The sequence below is a fragment of the Dipteris shenzhenensis genome, chromosome 19 (genome assembly GCF_047967505.1).
Source record: "Dipteris shenzhenensis isolate YYH24624 ecotype China chromosome 19, Dip_SZ_1.0, whole genome shotgun sequence".
In the NCBI taxonomy this organism is placed as follows: domain Eukaryota; kingdom Viridiplantae; phylum Streptophyta; class Polypodiopsida; order Gleicheniales; family Dipteridaceae; genus Dipteris; species Dipteris shenzhenensis.
Window position 1 is genome coordinate 50825237 of NC_141614.1, and position 16778 is coordinate 50842014.

General features: G+C 50.0%; 1 protein-coding gene across 1 annotated transcript in view; it reads right to left on the bottom strand.

Moving 5' to 3' along the window:
- Positions 1–16778, bottom strand: part of LOC147890609 (oligopeptide transporter 4-like) — a 59408-nt gene that overhangs the window by 29445 nt on the left and 13185 nt on the right. The window contains exons 2-5 of the mRNA XM_087390412.1: positions 15464–15954; positions 15245–15342; positions 14575–15138; positions 4025–4280 (exon numbers count right to left, since the gene is read on the bottom strand). Coding sequence (XP_087246538.1) covers positions 4025–4280; positions 14575–15138; positions 15245–15342; positions 15464–15954 — 1409 coding nt within the window. The remainder of the gene's footprint in view (positions 1–4024; positions 4281–14574; positions 15139–15244; positions 15343–15463; positions 15955–16778) is intronic.

The following is a 16778-nucleotide window of genomic DNA, read 5'->3' on the forward strand; positions in this document are numbered from 1 at the left end:
GTCTGGCGACGGGCTGTATGGCTGATGACGAGCTGTACGGCGACGATGGCAAACTGTGCACGGAAGGGGTTGTACGGCGTTCTGTACGGGCAGCCTAGTACGGACGTACGGAACAGCCTAGAATGGCTGTACGGAATGGTACGAAAGTTGCACAGGCTGGGGTTGTACGGCGATGATGCAGGAGGAGCTTGGGCAAGGAGCTGGGAGCACATCCGTGAAGGAACACTGCTCTGATACCAAATGTGAGAATAGGGAGAGAACAAAGTGTGAGAGCAGGAGCAGGAGAGAGAGAGAGCTGAAAATGATAGATGCAATTAGATGAGTGTCGTACAACTGAATAGAATGATAGGTTTTGTCTAAGTGACAAAACCTTATCCTTCACTAACCGTAGTTGTGGTTTAGGGGAAAAACCTGAGGGAAAAGTGCCCCTAACCTACTTATTACATTACATTGGTCACTGCTAAATTATAACAATAATTCTAACACGCCCTGCTTGTCCTTTTCAAACTCCAGGTTGTTGAAGTCTCCTCCAACAATCCAGCCTCCTCCAAAAGGCCGGACGGTGTTGTCTACATGCTGGGGCATACACATTCAGGATCCCAATCCTGGACTCTCCCATCCAAACATCCCATGGGATAAGCTCGCCCTGATCATAAATATCTCTAGCCACTGTATGTGAGACCGAGATGCAGACCCCTCTGCTCTATTCTACTGCTGGGAACCACACCTCTGGGCCTCTCCTTGGCAGGAGGTGGTGTCGTCGTCTAATGTCTGATGCTGAGAACATATGCTCTTGAATCAAAAGGATGTCCATTGCCCGATTTACCACTACCCTATGCAGCTCATGCCGAAGGATCAGGTAAGCTTGCTGGGGCTCTGAATCCGCTCCTCCTCAACTGCTACTGGGCTAACGTATGCAGCTTCCACCATCGCAACATCAGGAGCTCCTGGGGCTTGCTGCTGATATAAGGGTGATGCGAACGCTGGACCTCCATCACCGAAGGATTACTTGGCTAAGCAGTGGCCTCTACCGCTTGGGGGGGTGGTCTCCACGTATGGGCTGCTACTACTGCTGCTCCTCTTTTGCCTCTAAAAATACTCTCTTTCTCTCTCTTTGCATCTAGCCCTCTCTGCCTGCGGCGCTTTCGAGCCCGTTTGCTTGGTTTCTTTTTCTTTTTAACCTAGGTCCAGTCCCCTTCTGAAGGGTTCAGCCAAAGGGTTTGAGACTCCTACTGCTCTTTTCTGGAGGGGGTGCTGGGCTTTGGTCTGTTGACTTTGCCTGCACTGCGGGAGTGGGGGAGGAGGAGCTTTGGCCTTGGCCGCAGGGGCAATCTCTAGCTAGGTGACCCATCTATCTGCAACAACGAAGACATTGGCCTGGTAACCCATAAATCTCCACTCGCTAGCGACGTGCACCACCTTCAAGGGTCTCTAAGAGGAGCAACTATGGGCTCTCAAGCACCAGCGTGATCCTCCGGACCCCATCATTTGCTACCACTGATGCGGCTGAATATGGCGAAGACTCCAGCACAGTGCCAAATGCTCAACCAATGGAGGGGAGGATGGCTCTATATTCCTTTGGGAGCCCTGAGAAGCGAGGAACATGGTGTGTCGTGTCCATGTCGTCCTCCACTGTAAAGCCATGGTACCAAGGGAATAGGTACACCAAATGCGGGCCAAGGAGGATGGGGCTCTGTTCTACAAGTGTCAAGGCAGTGTCGAGGGATCTCAACTCGAGGAGGAAGACGCCTCTTCCATAGATGGTGACCTTCTGAATGTGGTCACCCTCTAGTGTCAAGCTCGCATGGATCTACTCTCACACCTGCCTCCTTGTGGGTATGAGGCCCACAATTCTGCCCACGATCACCTCGTCTTGGAGAGACTGAACTGCTTGTTGTACCTGTTGCTTGTCGGCTGGAGAAATAAGGACCTTAACGGCTGTGGGATTCGAAGGTGCTGCCATAGAGCCCCTCTGGTCAAACCAAGGGTCACCACCAAGATTTTCTTTTTCTGAACAAGCACAAAAGCTCCCGCCACAGGGAGAGAAAAATAAAAGCCTGGGTAGGGAAGCAAAGAGGAAGGGTGGGGTGAGGCAGAGAGCTATCAAAGGAGGAGGCGGAGAAGAGGCAAAGAGGGGAGCAGAAGAGGACAGGATGAGGGAAGGAGGGAGAAGGCGGGGAAGGAGGCGGGAAAGGGGGGTGGATGGTAGGGAGGAGGGGGCGAAGAGGCGGGGGGAAGGAGGTGGAGAAGGCGGGGAGAAGGAGGCAAGGAAGGTGAAGAGGAGGCAGTGGAAGGAGGAGTGGGGGAGCGACGAGCGGTGGAGGAGATGGTGGGGAGGAAGATGAAAAGAATTCAGGGGGTGGAAGAGATGGCGGGAGGGGCGGAAGAGATGCCGGGGGGGGGGGGGGGAGAGCAGGCAGGGAGGAGGCAGAGAAGAAGGCAGGGGCGAGGTCGAAGAGAAGGCGGGGGGTCGGAAGAGATGGCGGGGGGGAGGCGACGGCGGGGGAGAGGAGATGATGGGAAGAGGCGGAGGAGGATGGCATGGAGGGAGGCGGAGGAGAAAGAGATGGCAGGGGGGCAGCGGGCTCAGCTAGGTAGCAATGGGGGCAGCAGCTTCTCCAAGGTCCCCCACTGCAAATACTTCATGGGGACACCTCCAGAAAACCAAATACTCCATGCACCCAAGGGAATGTGATCTGGGGTAGGGTCTAGATACCATCTTGAAGCCAAACAACACTTCTCCACATGATCAACATGCTTGATATGCTGAGATGCAACATCCTTAAGGATATCATATGTAGACCCAGATAACTTGCCCCTAGAATGAACATCAAAGACCAAGGCATCCACGTCTAAATGCCATAGTTCTCTGACCTGAATTGGGATACATGATCTCGTAAAGGTCCTAAGCCAAGTAGACCGAAAGCGAGGCCCATCACCTGCATGAACACAATCCAAGGGCAACACTGTATCAATCTGCTGAATTCTCCCTGAACCTCCTCTGATTTGGATTACCAATTCGAGTCTACAATCATCTGGAAGGTTTTGAAATCCTTCCAAGAATCCACAAGAAAGCGGGACAAATTGGTAAAGGATTTGGATATCAAGGACTTTGATGATAGGGTCCACGACTAGAAGATTCTGAGGCCTCCTTACACATTAGTTTAGGTTAGTTCATTAACTATGTACCTAGGACAACCCGGACAAGATTAATGTTAATGAATTAGTGAAGACCCAAAAGGGATTAATTGTTTGAATGCATGGGGAGGGGACTAAGACTTAGCACCACCAAATCTACCAATCATGATGAGCCATCACGGGTTGCCACATCCTGCAAGAACCGCCCCATAATTTGGTGTGCACATATGGTCTGATGCACGTTGCAACCGCACCATCTACAGCAAACCGCTGAAACATAGGGCACCCACCTTGTGTCACTCCTCTGTGTGCATGTGCTGACAACATAGCACATCATAAGTTTTCCGTAAGGTGTGAAACCTACCGCATGTTGCTACCAATGGGCAGCTAACAAACAGTTCTGATACCACTAATTGTGTCACATGGCATAGGCCCCTGATCAACGCCACGTGCAGAGGACCTCAAGCCCTACTGTCTTCAACCTCAAGATTTCCCAAAAGCATACCAGTAGGATGTTTAGACGGCCTCACCTCCTTGATATATTCAAGATCAAGCCAATGCCACAATTGTATATGGGACTAATGTCCCCCTAATGCGACATGGCATCATGTGTCTAACAGCGCTCTCTCTCTCTCTCTCTCTCTCTCTCTCTCTCTCTCTCTCTCTCTCTCTACACATACAAAAATGTAAGCATATAAATATATATATATATACGCCCTCACTTCACAATTGGACCCTTGGGACCCATGTACACACGAGGAGGTTGGGGCTAATGTTCCAACCCTCATTCTAGGAAAACAAGCCAATATATAATTTTTATTGCACAAACTTTATACATGTAGAAGTATCATGGTTCTTGTACGGCATGAGGAGAAAATAAAAATACCTGATTTGTAGTTGCTTTCAAAATTCCAATCGGTAGTGTGAAAGATGACGAGAGGCAACAAGCAAGTAGTATTCCCCACCATGGAAGTTGAAGCTGACTTTTGTAAAACACACAGGCTGCAATTGAGCCACCAACACTTATAATCGTGAGAAGGTAGAACCACCAGTTAGGTATGTCCTGGTATCTTTTCATCAACCTTGTGTGAACGTCAACTTTGTCTTTTTGCATGGCAAACTTGCTATGCTCCCAGATTTCTCTGATATCAAAAAGTCAATAATACAAATTAGTTGCATTGAAAAGAGTGAACATCTATTTGATTAGCAAAAACTACTTGTTCATCAAAGAAAAATAGGACCATGTGATTAAATGCATGTCAATTATGTGGCTGCGCTACTTTTATGGGTGATTGGAGTACAAATGAACTTCCCAATAGGAATTTATTCAGACATTATCTTGCAGAACAACAAGCCTTGAAACGGCCCAGTAGAGACCATCGAAGCTGCTGCTCCTCCCCACGTGAGCTGCCCCTCCTCCCTCTCAGCCTGCCCCTCCTCTCTTCTCAGCCCCCCCTCCTCCCTCTCAGCCCTTCAGCTTCTCTCCTCCCCCTCAGCCTCTCCAGCTGCTACCCTCCCCCTCCCTCCCTTCCTCCACTCCCTTACCCCGCCTCCTCTACCCCCCTGCCTCAGCCTTCCCGCCTCAGCCCTCCCCCCCGCCGCCTCAGCCCTCCCCGCTCCCCTTTCAGCCTACCCCGCCCCTTCTCCACCTCTCCTTGTCCCTCCTCCGCCTGTCCCGACCCTCTGGTGGCTTCTCCTCCCCCCCCGCCAGCTCCTCCCTGGCTGCCCCCCCCCCCCCCCCCGGCTGGGCCTCCTCCTCCTCCCGCTTCTCCTCTCCTTCTCTCTCTCCTCCTCCCCTCTCCTTCTTTCTCCTCCTCCTCCTCTCCCTCCCCCCTTCTTTTCTCCCTCCTTGCCTTCTTCCCTTCCTCCTCCTTTGCTCCCCTCCCCTTCTTTTGCCTCCCTCTTCCTTCTCCTTCTTGCTCAGGCAGCGTTTTGTGCGGAAGGAACCCCATTATGTTTGAGTCGGCCTTCCCATCTCGATTGGCAATTACTCCTCCGTCAGCCAACGTCCGCTTCCACTGGCTGCTGCAAAAACCGTTATATTCTCAAAAGACAAGTTGCAGCAGCTCAGGAAAGATACAGAGCAGGAGATTTCAACATCACTCTTTGCTTGCATCCATAGGTCCCACCCTTCTAGGTTACAGGCCAGGGACTGGATGATCGCCGCTTTACTTGGAGACCTTGCATTCAGGACTGCTCTCTCTACCCTTCGCAAGGGCAAGTGCCCTGGTTCAGATGGGCTTACATCCTTTTTCTTTGTTTCATTTTGGGATCAGATTGGGGATCACATTACCTCAGCCTTGTAGGGCGTTTGGTACTTGAGTGAGATACCAGACTCAATTATTACTGAGGGCCTCATTCATCTTATCCCAAAAGGGGTTGCAGGAATTTAGTGTCTCAATGGAGACCGATCACTTTGTTGGGCACTTTGTACAAAATCCTAGCAAAAGCAATCAGCCTACGTCTGCAGCCCTTTCTTCCAGATCTTATACATGATACGCAAACGGGATTTGTGCATGGTAGAAGCATTGTCGATAATATCTCCTCATGTTGGGAGGCTTCTGAATGGGCCATGCATAATGCCCATAAGCTTGCCATTCTACTCTTGGAATTTGAGAAAGCTTATGACAGAGTGGATTGGGGTTTTCTAGAGGGTATCCTAGCTCGCTCTGGATTCATAGATGCATAAATCAAAGGGGTGTTAGCTCTCTTCATCCTGCTTTGGGATGCTGGGAGGATCGAAGTGCCACTCCTTCCCCAAACGGCCCACAACTCTCATCATCTGCCAATGAATCCCATCTAGACTCCCGTCCATCTATGGTCTCTCTCAGTAATAAGTGCTTAAAGTTGGCCTCTAGGCCCTACACGGAAAAAAACCTGACTGCGTGCTGCCTCGTTGGATCATCATCCTCAAGGAGACCCTAGTCCGAGAAAACTTGCCCAACCATTCCATCCACATGCGGACTCCCTCCCACCAAGACTCAGCGATGGCTAGGTCAATCTCCATCATCCGCTACCCCGCCCTTCGCATGTGCGCTATGGCTCCAAGCCTTGCCTCTTCCTCCATGGGTAATTTGCTTTATCTGTCAAAGGAGCATGTGGGGCCACTGTGTCCAACCAATGTCAGTCCACTGCCCAAGAATACGCCCATCTTGATCCCTGATCTTCGGGTGAGGAGCTAACGCTCAAACTCCTCTTTGCAATGGGGTTGCACGGACGAGGCTCCATGATGATCTCTGCCAGACCCTATGGAGGCTCCTCATCATGGGGGAACCCTTCCCCGTAAGGGGGGCCTTTGAAAAGATCCATCTGTGTGAATGCTGCGACTGCCCCCCAGTGCATGGGGTGTTCTTGAGAAGCCTGCGCTAGAAGAGGAGCTTCCAGGGCTTTGTGCCAGGGGTGAGGCCACGCACAACCAACTTGCGCTCTGCTCTGCATCTCTGGATCAATGATACCCAAGCCTCCCAATGCCTGCGGCATGATCACCATCTCCTAAGCGACCCAGACTTTGGTATTTCTCGTGCTATCTGACCCTAACCAAAGGAAATTCTGAGCTAAACGTCGGAACTTTCCAATGCACCCTCTGTGAAAACACCAGCAGGAGGCAATGTACCAGGCTGTGGCAAGAAGGACCTGCTTTGCCACTAAGGTACGGCCCGCTAGGGAGAGTTTGGCCGAGATCTTACGCCAGACACTCTCAAGGACCGAAGCCAAATCTGCTGCTTTGCTATAATATCAATACCCACCTAGCATTCGAGGTATCTCGTGGTCTAACCCTGAGGTATCCAGCGGAAGCCAAAGACACTCCCCCACTCTCGAATCTCATGTCTCTCCTCCGAGCCTGTGAAGGAATCGATGGATTTTGTCTAGTTGATCCGTGCACCCGAGGCCTCGCAGTAGATAGCCAGGGTTCCCTTGACTCTCTCTAAGCTCATTGTGGTACCCTCTGCGTACACGGCTGTGTCATTTGCAAACTCTGATTCTAGAAACTCCTCCTCACGTCTGATTGGGAGCTTCAACCTTGTGAGGCCCGCCACCTGCGATCTCAAGTAGTAGCCCAATACCTCCGCCACAAAAAAGAAAGGAAAGGGAGCTAGGGGACAGCCCTGACAGACCGAGCAAGAGAGAGAAAAGGCCTCGCCCATGTGTCACCAACAAGCATCTGACTAGAGCTTTCCGCATAAAGCACAGAGACTCCTCTAATCCATTTGCCTGAGAAACTCAACCCTCTGCATAGCGCCCTCCAGGAAAGATCACTCCACCCTGTCCTACGCCTCTTCAAAATCCAAGAGGAGGGCCAAAGGCTGTGACTCCTCCTTGGCCCAATCCATTGCCGGTCTAGGTGTCATGGATGATAATGTGGCCGCAACCACAAACTCAAGACCTTAGCGAGGATCTTGTATGAGGTGTCAAGCAGGGTGATTGGTCTCCACTGCTGAATGTCTAGCCTATCTCCCCCTTTCAAGATTAAACAAATCCACCCCCTGCTCAAGGACTGTGAGGGAGCCTGTATCAAAGATCTCCTGGCAGGCTAAGCGAAAAGGGGTGGAAATGATCTCCTAGAAGTTTTGGAAGAAGGCCAAAGTCAAACCATCTTCGCCACAGGACACTTCTGGGACGGGAGGGCCACCAATGCTCCAACATCCTAGAACTCATATGCCAGTTCTAATAATTAGACCCTATCACTGCCAATCATGGCTCCCACAGTACATCCCCCTCTTGACTCCAGGGACTAACTAGAAACATGGAGTCACACACCATAAAAGAAATACATCATTTCAAGAGGACAAAAAACATTCTTTTTAGAGGGACTACTCAAGGCAGAGAACCTTTAACTTAAACATATATAAAAATATAAAAGATTTCATTCATTGTATGCATAGCAAGGGCAGAGAACCCATGAGCCCGAAGTAGCTACCACACAAGAGTGTGCACATCCTGATGCAAAGAGGTATGTTGGTGAAGAACTAGGCGAGGATGCCCTCGAATGATGTGTCAATGAAGGCCATAGGAGCAGCTACCAAGGGAGATCACGTCATTACTCTCAATGTCCCGATCGGAGAGTCACCGAATGCGCATAAGAGGCAATGAGTAGCAAAGATGGTGCACCAATCGAAGCAGTCACCGAAGTGTACCGAGATCAAAGAAATGATATTTGACTGTTTGAGACAGTCAAACACTGCAATATCACAATGTCAGAGATGACGAGGTGTGAAAAGAGTATTCCCTGCTGTCAGAGGCCTCAAGTCAATGTACCGGAGTGTCGGTACAGTTGAAATAACTTGTGGGTAAGCTTGGGAAGCTCAAATCATTGGTGGAGGTCACGGGAGTCCAAATCTGAGCAAAAAATATCATAAAGTAGCCTAAAACTGCTCGGAATTGCCTTCTAACAAGTTGTACGGACTCCTAGCACTGTCGCGCATTCGCCTGCAGAGGTCCGTACGGACGTACAGATAGTTGTACATGCAAAAAAAAAAAACCTTCTCGAAATGGTGCAGGACAGGGTCGTTTATGTTTGGGCAGTGCCAAAATGTCAGAAAACGTCAAAATCGGACCTCTAAAGGTCAAAAAACAGCCACTAGACTGCTCCAAAACAAGTTTTTGGTGACCACATGAAGAGGAATGTCCGCCAATGCTGAGGGAGAACCACGAACTGATGCGGGAGTGAGCTGAACTCAGAAACGAGGACCAAGAGCAATCACTAAGACATCGGAGTACTTGATGGCGAGGAACCATGGTGAGGCTAAGGGGAGGGAGGCTCTACCTTAGAGGAGAGGGGAGCTTCCATTTGCGGGCTTCTCTCATCCTTTAGATAGAGCAAGAAGAAGGGGAAGGTAGGAAGGGAGGCTCGGATACCACATGAAGAAACATGTTGGAAAGAGGGAGAGAGAGAGGGTAGGCTAGGGAGAGAGGAAGTGATACTCAAAAGGAGACATAATGAAATGACTAGAGCAATGAACAAAAATGAGAGTACTCACATGTAGACCAAAGAGCTTGTAGCTTGATACTTGATTGATTTGACACTAGACAAGTACAGCTCTTATATAAGAGCACACACACACATATGAACACCTATGCATATGGGATAACTCCCAATATGGCACGTAGCATCCATAGGACACACTAGACTAGAACTCACACTAGAACACACTAGAACACACATTTTCGACTCACTTTGGCTTCATATTCCAACAAGTAGGAGAACTCTGCCCGTCGAATATCCGTGTCCTCGAGCTCTATGGGCGCGCTCTCGTATCTGTCCTAAGCCACTGGGATCTTGGGTCTTGCTCCTTGAGCATCTCTATGGAGGTGAGGTCTCGTCACAGTGCACGCTCACGCTCCCTAAGAGCCCTCCTCCGTCTAAGGACGTGAGACTGCAACTCCTCAACGGATCCTCTGAATTGCATCTGCCACCCATGAAGCCCAGCCCTCGCAAGGTGCTATCTCTGGCTGCTACCAAATCTCTGCCATAACCTACTGAATCTCCTCATCCTGCAGGAGGACCTCTAGAATGCGGACCCCCTTTTGGCGAAGACCCTGGCAAGGCTACTCTAGGTAGAGTACTGCAGGAGAGTGGTTTGACATCGTGGTGCCTGCTAGAATCCCTATAGAGCCGCCTTTGTGTATTTGGGAACCTCCCTTCCCCTCAGCCTTCCCCTCCCCATGATAGGACTCCCTTGCATCCAATTCTCTTATAAAAATTCCTATAAACCAACGAAAATCATCAAGATGCCCAACGTAGAAGCGATCCAGCCTCTCAATCAGTCCATCATGTCTCCTCTGGCCGCATGAGAAGAGGAGGTTGCCAGGTGTCCTGTCGAGCTCTGGCTCTTGCCACCACAGGAATCTGCCACTGATTGTGAAGATGAACTGCTCCCACATGCTCCAGTCTGCTGCTGTTGGCATCTTGGAAAAGGAGGCACCATCCTACTTAGCATCCCCAAACTCTAGGTTGTTGAAATCTCCTCCAACGATCTAGGAGTCAACATCTGGCAGACACTCTATAAGCCGCCTCCAAAAGGCTGGCCTGTGATGTCTGCACACTAGAGCATACACATTTAGGATCCTCCAACAAACTCTAGGTTGTTGAAATCTCCTCCAACGATCCAGGAGTCAACATCTGGTAGACACTCTATAAGCCTCCTCCAAAAGGCCAGCCTATGATGTCTGCATGCTAGAGCATACACATTCAGGATCCCAATCCTAGACTCTTCCAGCCTGACTCTCATCCAAACTGCCCTCCCTGGGATAACCTCACCCTGATCATAGACCTTTGGGGCCACCGCCTGGGAGACCGAGATGCAGACCCCTCCGCTGTGTTCTACGGCAGGAGACCACACCTCCGGGCCTCTCTCGGGAAGAAAGTGGTATCATCGTTTGATGTCTGATGCTGAGAACATGTGCTCTTGTATCGAAAGGAAGTCCATTGCTCGCTCTACCACTACCCTCTGCAACTCTTGTCGAAGGATCAGATATTGCGGCTGACTACGTGCACGGTCGTGGAGCCCGTGCACGTTCCAACTCACTATGGTCCAACTCATGAGGATGGGGAAGCAAGAAACAAGGCTCACCTATGGGTGCGTGCCTATTCCAAAAAAACTGTCTTTAGTGACTTTGAGAGGGGTTTGGAGGGCGAGTAGTCATGTCCATGCGACGGCGTACCAAGGTGGACACTGGCTCTATGCCAATCTTCAGTGCCCACTGCAACATGAAGGAAACATCCACTCCGAACATCTCGGAGTGGCCAGTAGTGTGCCGGATCAATCCTTGCCTCACGCGGGAATCTGATGGTCCCTACTGTCAAACCATAAATCAGCTTCTCCCACGTGAAGCTCAACTGGAAGTTCACTTCAGCACCATGAGCGTGCCAAAGTTCTAGTCCCAGTGCACTAATCCAATCTTCCATCATGTGTGAAATCTGATCCCCCATCATAGCAGCAAATACCCCTAGGGTCCACTTCTCCAACCTTGTGGAGGCAAAGTGGAATCTCCAAACTGGATGTGTCTGGGAGCCCACTACGCTTATCGAACCCCCTTTCTGAGGCTGCAAGATCATGAGCGTCACCTCTGGTGGTAGAGTGTAAGAGTCTTGGATCTCCAAATAGTTTTGAGTCCCCAAACTCCAAAAATCCCTTGGGAGAGGGCACCCAGGCTGAAGAATGGGAGCTGCTGATCGGGAGGATGAGCCTCTTCCCTCTGAATCGCCCTCGAAATGCTGCAAAGGGAGGGGGCTAGGCCGCTGAGACAAGGAAGCAATTGTGCCCTTATCTACTGGTAGGGGAGTCAGGGCAAGTCTGATAGGGGGGTGAGAGGGGGGGGGGGGAAGCTGAACAAGCTGCTATGGAGCGGGAGGTCGGGGTGGAGGGACGGGGGGAGGGGGGCACGTGGTGACGATGGCTATAGCAGGAGTGGCGAGGGGGGGAGGGGGAAGGGGGAGCTCGGGAGGAGGGGGAGGGTGTGGAGAGGGAGAGGGGTCTGGCGGGGGAGGGAGGCAGGAGGGAATAGGGGCAGTCCTCATAGGCACCTTGCTGAACCACAACACCTGGGCTCTGAATCCCTTTCTCCTCAATCGTTGTCGCGCTACCCTCCACAGCTTATGCCATTGTAACGTCGGGAGCTCCTGAGGGACCATGCTGACGCAAGGGCGATTGTGGTTGTTGTACCTCCCCTGATGGAGGATCAACTGGCTGAGCCGTGGCCCCAGCTGCTACTGGGGGGGAGGTCTCCAACCAAGGGCTCCTTCGGCGGCTCCTCCACGGGTGCCTCTTGACCTGCTCTCTCTCTCCCTGCGTCTAGCCCATTGTGCCTGCGGCGCTTTCGAGCCAATTTACTTCGTTTCTTTTCCTTTTTCCCACCTGGGCCCACTCTCCCTCTAAAGGTGTCACCCAAGGGGTCTGGGACTTCTACTGCTCTTGTTTGAGGGGGTGTTGGGCTCTGGCCTGCTGACTTCACTTGTCCTGCAGGGGTTGGGGGGGAGGAATCCGCCGTCCCTGATCACAAGGGTAGTTGCGGGCTAGATGGCCCATCTGCGTGCAACAAAGACACTGGCCTAGCAAACCGGAGATCTCCACTCTCTGGCGGAGTGTACCCCTCTTGAGGGTCTCGAGGAGGATCAACTTTGGGAGGGACTCTAGGCTCTCAACCACCAATTTGATCCTGAGGACCCCGTCATCTGCTACCACTGAAGCTGCCGAATCTGGCGGGGACTCTAGCACCGTGCCAAACGCTCTGCCAATGGAGGGAAGGATGGCTCTGTACTCCTTTGGAAGCCCCAAGAAGGGGAGCGTCGCTAGGAATCGGGGAACAGGGTGTGTCGTGTCCATGTCCTCCATTGTGAAGCCATGGTACCAAGGGAAGAGGTACACCAGATGCAGGCCAAGCTCCACGAGTGTCAAGGCGGTAGTAGAAGAGCTCAGCTAGATGAGGAAAATTCCTATTTCGTAGATGGTGACCTCTTGGATGTGGTCACCTTCTAGTGCTAGAGTCGCTTGAATCCAGTCTCTCACTTGTCTCCTCGTGGGTGTGAGACCAACTATTCTACCCGCTACTGCCTTGTGAAGTGACCGAACTGCATGCTTTACATGTTGCTTGTCAGTTGGGGAAAGAAGAATCTTAACGGCTGTAGGATTTGAGGGTGCTGCCATAGAGCACCTCTGGCCAGACCAAGGTTCACCACCAAGAAAATTTTTCTTCAAGACAAACAAAACGCTCACTACTGCCCAGAGGAAAGAAGGAAAAACCCAAGGGCCAATTGCGAGGGAACGAGCACAATGCTACACACTCCTACAGTTGGCTGCCAATGGAGAGGGGGAGCCCTCGAAGAGGAGGAAGGCAAAGAGGGGACGAACGGGAGGCTAGGAGGAGGCAAAGAGGAGGCGAGGTGGACGTGGAGGGTCTGAGGTGGAGTAGGGGTGGAGGCAGAGAATAGGCAAGGTGGGGGTGAGGAGAGGGCGGAGGGGATAGAGGCGGATGGAGGCGGGGTGGAGGAGGGAAGGAGGCGGGGAGGTGGGAGGTGGAAGGGGGCGGGGAGGAGGCGGGGGGCGGAAGGAGAGGGTGGGAGGCGACGGGGGTGGAAGGAGGGAGCGGAAGGAGAGGGCTGGAGGAGGCAGGGAGGCGGCGGAAGGGAGCGAGGAGCAGCGGGATGGAGGTGGGGGCTGCAGGAGGGAGGAGGCGGGGTGGGCAGAAGGAGAAGGTGGGCTGCAGGCGGGAGGAGGCTAGGTAGGAGGAGGAAGGAGGCGAAGGGAGGCAGGGTGGAGAGGATGCAAAAGGGAGGCGGAAGGGGAGGAGAGAGGAGGCTAGAGGGAGGAGGCTGAGGCGGGAGGAGGGTTGAGGTGGGAGCTCAGGTTGGCAGCAGCCTTGCGCATGGGATTAGTCTCTTTGCCCTGTTCAATCTGCATATGCCTGAGATTCTCATTTATGTAATGTAGACCAGGATACCCTCAAGATTGCTCTCTTTGCCAAGACTTCCTGTCTCGCCGATGCAACCTTGAGCTTGAGAATCAAGGGTTTCTCCATTGTTTCATCCTTCCCCACTCTTCATGCAATCTTGATCTGATGTCTATCCGCCCCAAAAGTAGTATGCACGGGCTGTTTCCAATGGGCTAATTGCATCCTCTCCCTTCACTACCATGTTGTGGTTTAGCAGTTAGTTTTTCCTCCTGGTATCTTCCTCAAGAGTTTGGTAAACAACTTTCATGGGTTTCTTCCCCTTAATCTTAACTTGCTGCAGCTTGCTCTCTTGAGTCTCAAGGCTGTTTGCCTCTTAGCATTGCTGGCCACAAAGCTTTTCTTCTTTGCAGAGCTTCTCTCAGCTGCATTGTGAGTGTGAACACCTTCAGCTCCAAACAGCTCAGCCCATGGTTCTCCTTGGCCATCAGCCTGATCGTTTACAGGTTCTTGCTTGTCTTGCTTCAAGCAAGCTTCACGTAGTGGCTTCCAACCAGGCAGAAAAGTAGGCATAAAAAGTGGAGGGGAATAAGGGTAGATCACTGACTATGGATTTTAAAATTCCATTACATGTGGCAAGCCTTGCAGCCAAAAAAACTGAAAGGTAGCAAATGGAATGTTTTGGAAATAAATGGCTGCCAAAAATCCGTTTTGACCCAGACAGAAAGCTCCTGTATTCTTTTATTTTTTATCTTGAATCTATATCTGGCATAATCTTCCGTGCTCCTTTTAATTGGTTAAAGTACAGTGACTCTTCTTACATTATGCTTCACATACATTTGACTTGAATAAAATCCTTACAAATCAGGTACTGTCTCAGGGCAGTCGAACACCATCTCCTATTTGAAATTAAGCTTGTTCCTCAACACTACAAACGTGCAACAATAATTTAAGAAACACACCCAAGAGAATCTAGTTTCTTGAACTGTCCTACCCTGACAGTAGACATATATAATCTCATCTTACAGAGTTTGGGACAAGATTACTTGCTTTCCATGGAAGAGTGCGACATGTGTCAAAGTGGCAGTGAGCTGCGCAAATGTGAATCCATAGTTGAGAGCGAACAATGTGCTCATGTTTATCTGACCCTGCTTCTCGTATGCAGAAACATCCAGTTCAAAGTCACTGTTCACAATGGCCGTAATATTATAGTCTTGTCCATCTGAAGTAAAGAGGCTACTGGAGTATAGAGGAAATGTCTTCGCATTGTACAAGTTACACCAGTAAGCAATGGGGACAACAGTATACATGAAGATGAAAAAGCCCACAGACGTGCAAACGATAGAATGCCATGGTGTAACCAGGGGACTTCCAACAAAAGCTGACATGCTAGACCAGTCGAAACTTAAAGCTCCAATTCCAAGGCCTTCCAATCCAGATCCAATCTGCTGAGCTGTTACTGAATTTGGCCATATCAGGCATGCAATTGAGATGCATGTCACAGTGTAGGCTAGGTATCCAGGGAGAACGTAATATGAAAAGGAAATAGCAAAAATGATGAGAAAGAAACTACTTTTTGAAAGTCCCTTGTCAGTATCTTTTTCATGCAAAGCCCTGCAAAACAGACCTAGAAAAGTCAAAAACAGTTCTGTTTGAATGCAACACCATTAATATGGAGACTCAAATAAGAAAGAATCAGATTGGGCACATGTTTAACTACCGAAATAGTGAGACTTGAACGAGATTTGATGGCCACCACATGTGACCTGGATCTACTAGGTATTTGCGAAACAAGCCTGCCCAACTATAACCCATAACCTTGTTTTCAAAAAACACAAACAGCAGATTACAATGACTGGCACAACGATTTACAAAGTGGAATGTTAAAGCTGAAATTACCCTTTAATGTTGTCATTTTTCTTACTGTGTGCATCAATACCTGTGTCAAGGTAATCAGGAGTATGGAGGCAACCACACTGATGTTACGCTTATAAAGTGCTTTCACACTGTTGATTACATATATACCGTATGCTATCCCATTTCCTGACGCAGATCCAGCATTTGCAAAAATTGTGATAAGAACGTGCTCTTTGACATTGAAAGGCCCTGGATTGAATGTAAACTCCCATCTTGTAAGTGGAAGACGAAACACCGTTTTAGGCAATAGAAATGCCAAAGCATATCCAATCGGTAGGGATGCAATCTGGGCAGATATAGCACTCACTGTGAGGGGTTCAGTTCTGTAGCTAAAGAATGTATTCAAGAATGAAAGTATTGCACATGAGGCAAGACCTAAAAGCCACATGCGGAAAGTCCAAACTGGCAAGTTATGATCATCATCGGTGCTAACAGTAACAGCCACTTCCTCTATTGGTGACTGGTCTAATTGTCCAGCTTCAGAATTGGTCTCCAAAAGGGGGGTTGCTTCTCCTGCAAGAGGAAAAATAACATTGATGAGAGACATTAATTTGTTTCCTATCCTACCTTAAGCCAATGCATAAAAAGAAACCTAAAGTACAAAACTTTCATGTGCAAGGCTGGTGGGACAAGAAGAAAACATGAGCTTTAGGAAACAAATTGTGCAAGAATTGTCAGATTCCAAAGTAACAGTTTATGTTTATCCACACAAGCTTATGGATGCAGTTTGTTTCAAGGATTAATGTCAGGCTTGTTGGTAATACAGGAATGTCCTTAGTTAGATCTTATTTTATCAGAGCTTAGGTGGACTTCAGAACCTTGATGGAATTGGCACAGTGCATGATGAAGGGCAAGTCTTTGCACAACAAATTCTGGTTGGATGCCATTGTGTGTGCAAATTATGTCTTGAATAGGTCACCCATTAGGGCATTGAAGACTAGTATTCCGTGTGAGGCTTAGACAAGTTGTAACCTATCAATTCACACAGGAGAAAGAAAGAAAGAAAAAGAAAGTCTATTAAAGCCTTTGGAAGACCAAAAATGGTCTATGAGACTAAAAGAAGTTGATACGATGAACTGATGGGTGAAGCCACTAAACGGGCATCAAACCCAGGATGCATACAAATCAAAAATCCATAATCCTGCCCATAATGACGTCAGTACATAAAAAGGAAAAGACTCTGAGTGGAAGCCGGCAAGGTGTCATACTAGGAGGGGGGCATGTATGTGTGAGAATGTTGCAGGGGCAAAAATCCTGTGATACAGCGCTGGCCACTCTCAGCATGTACAGCCCACTGGGGTCTCCTGGCTGTAGCCCTGCGGCGGCGAACAAGAGCC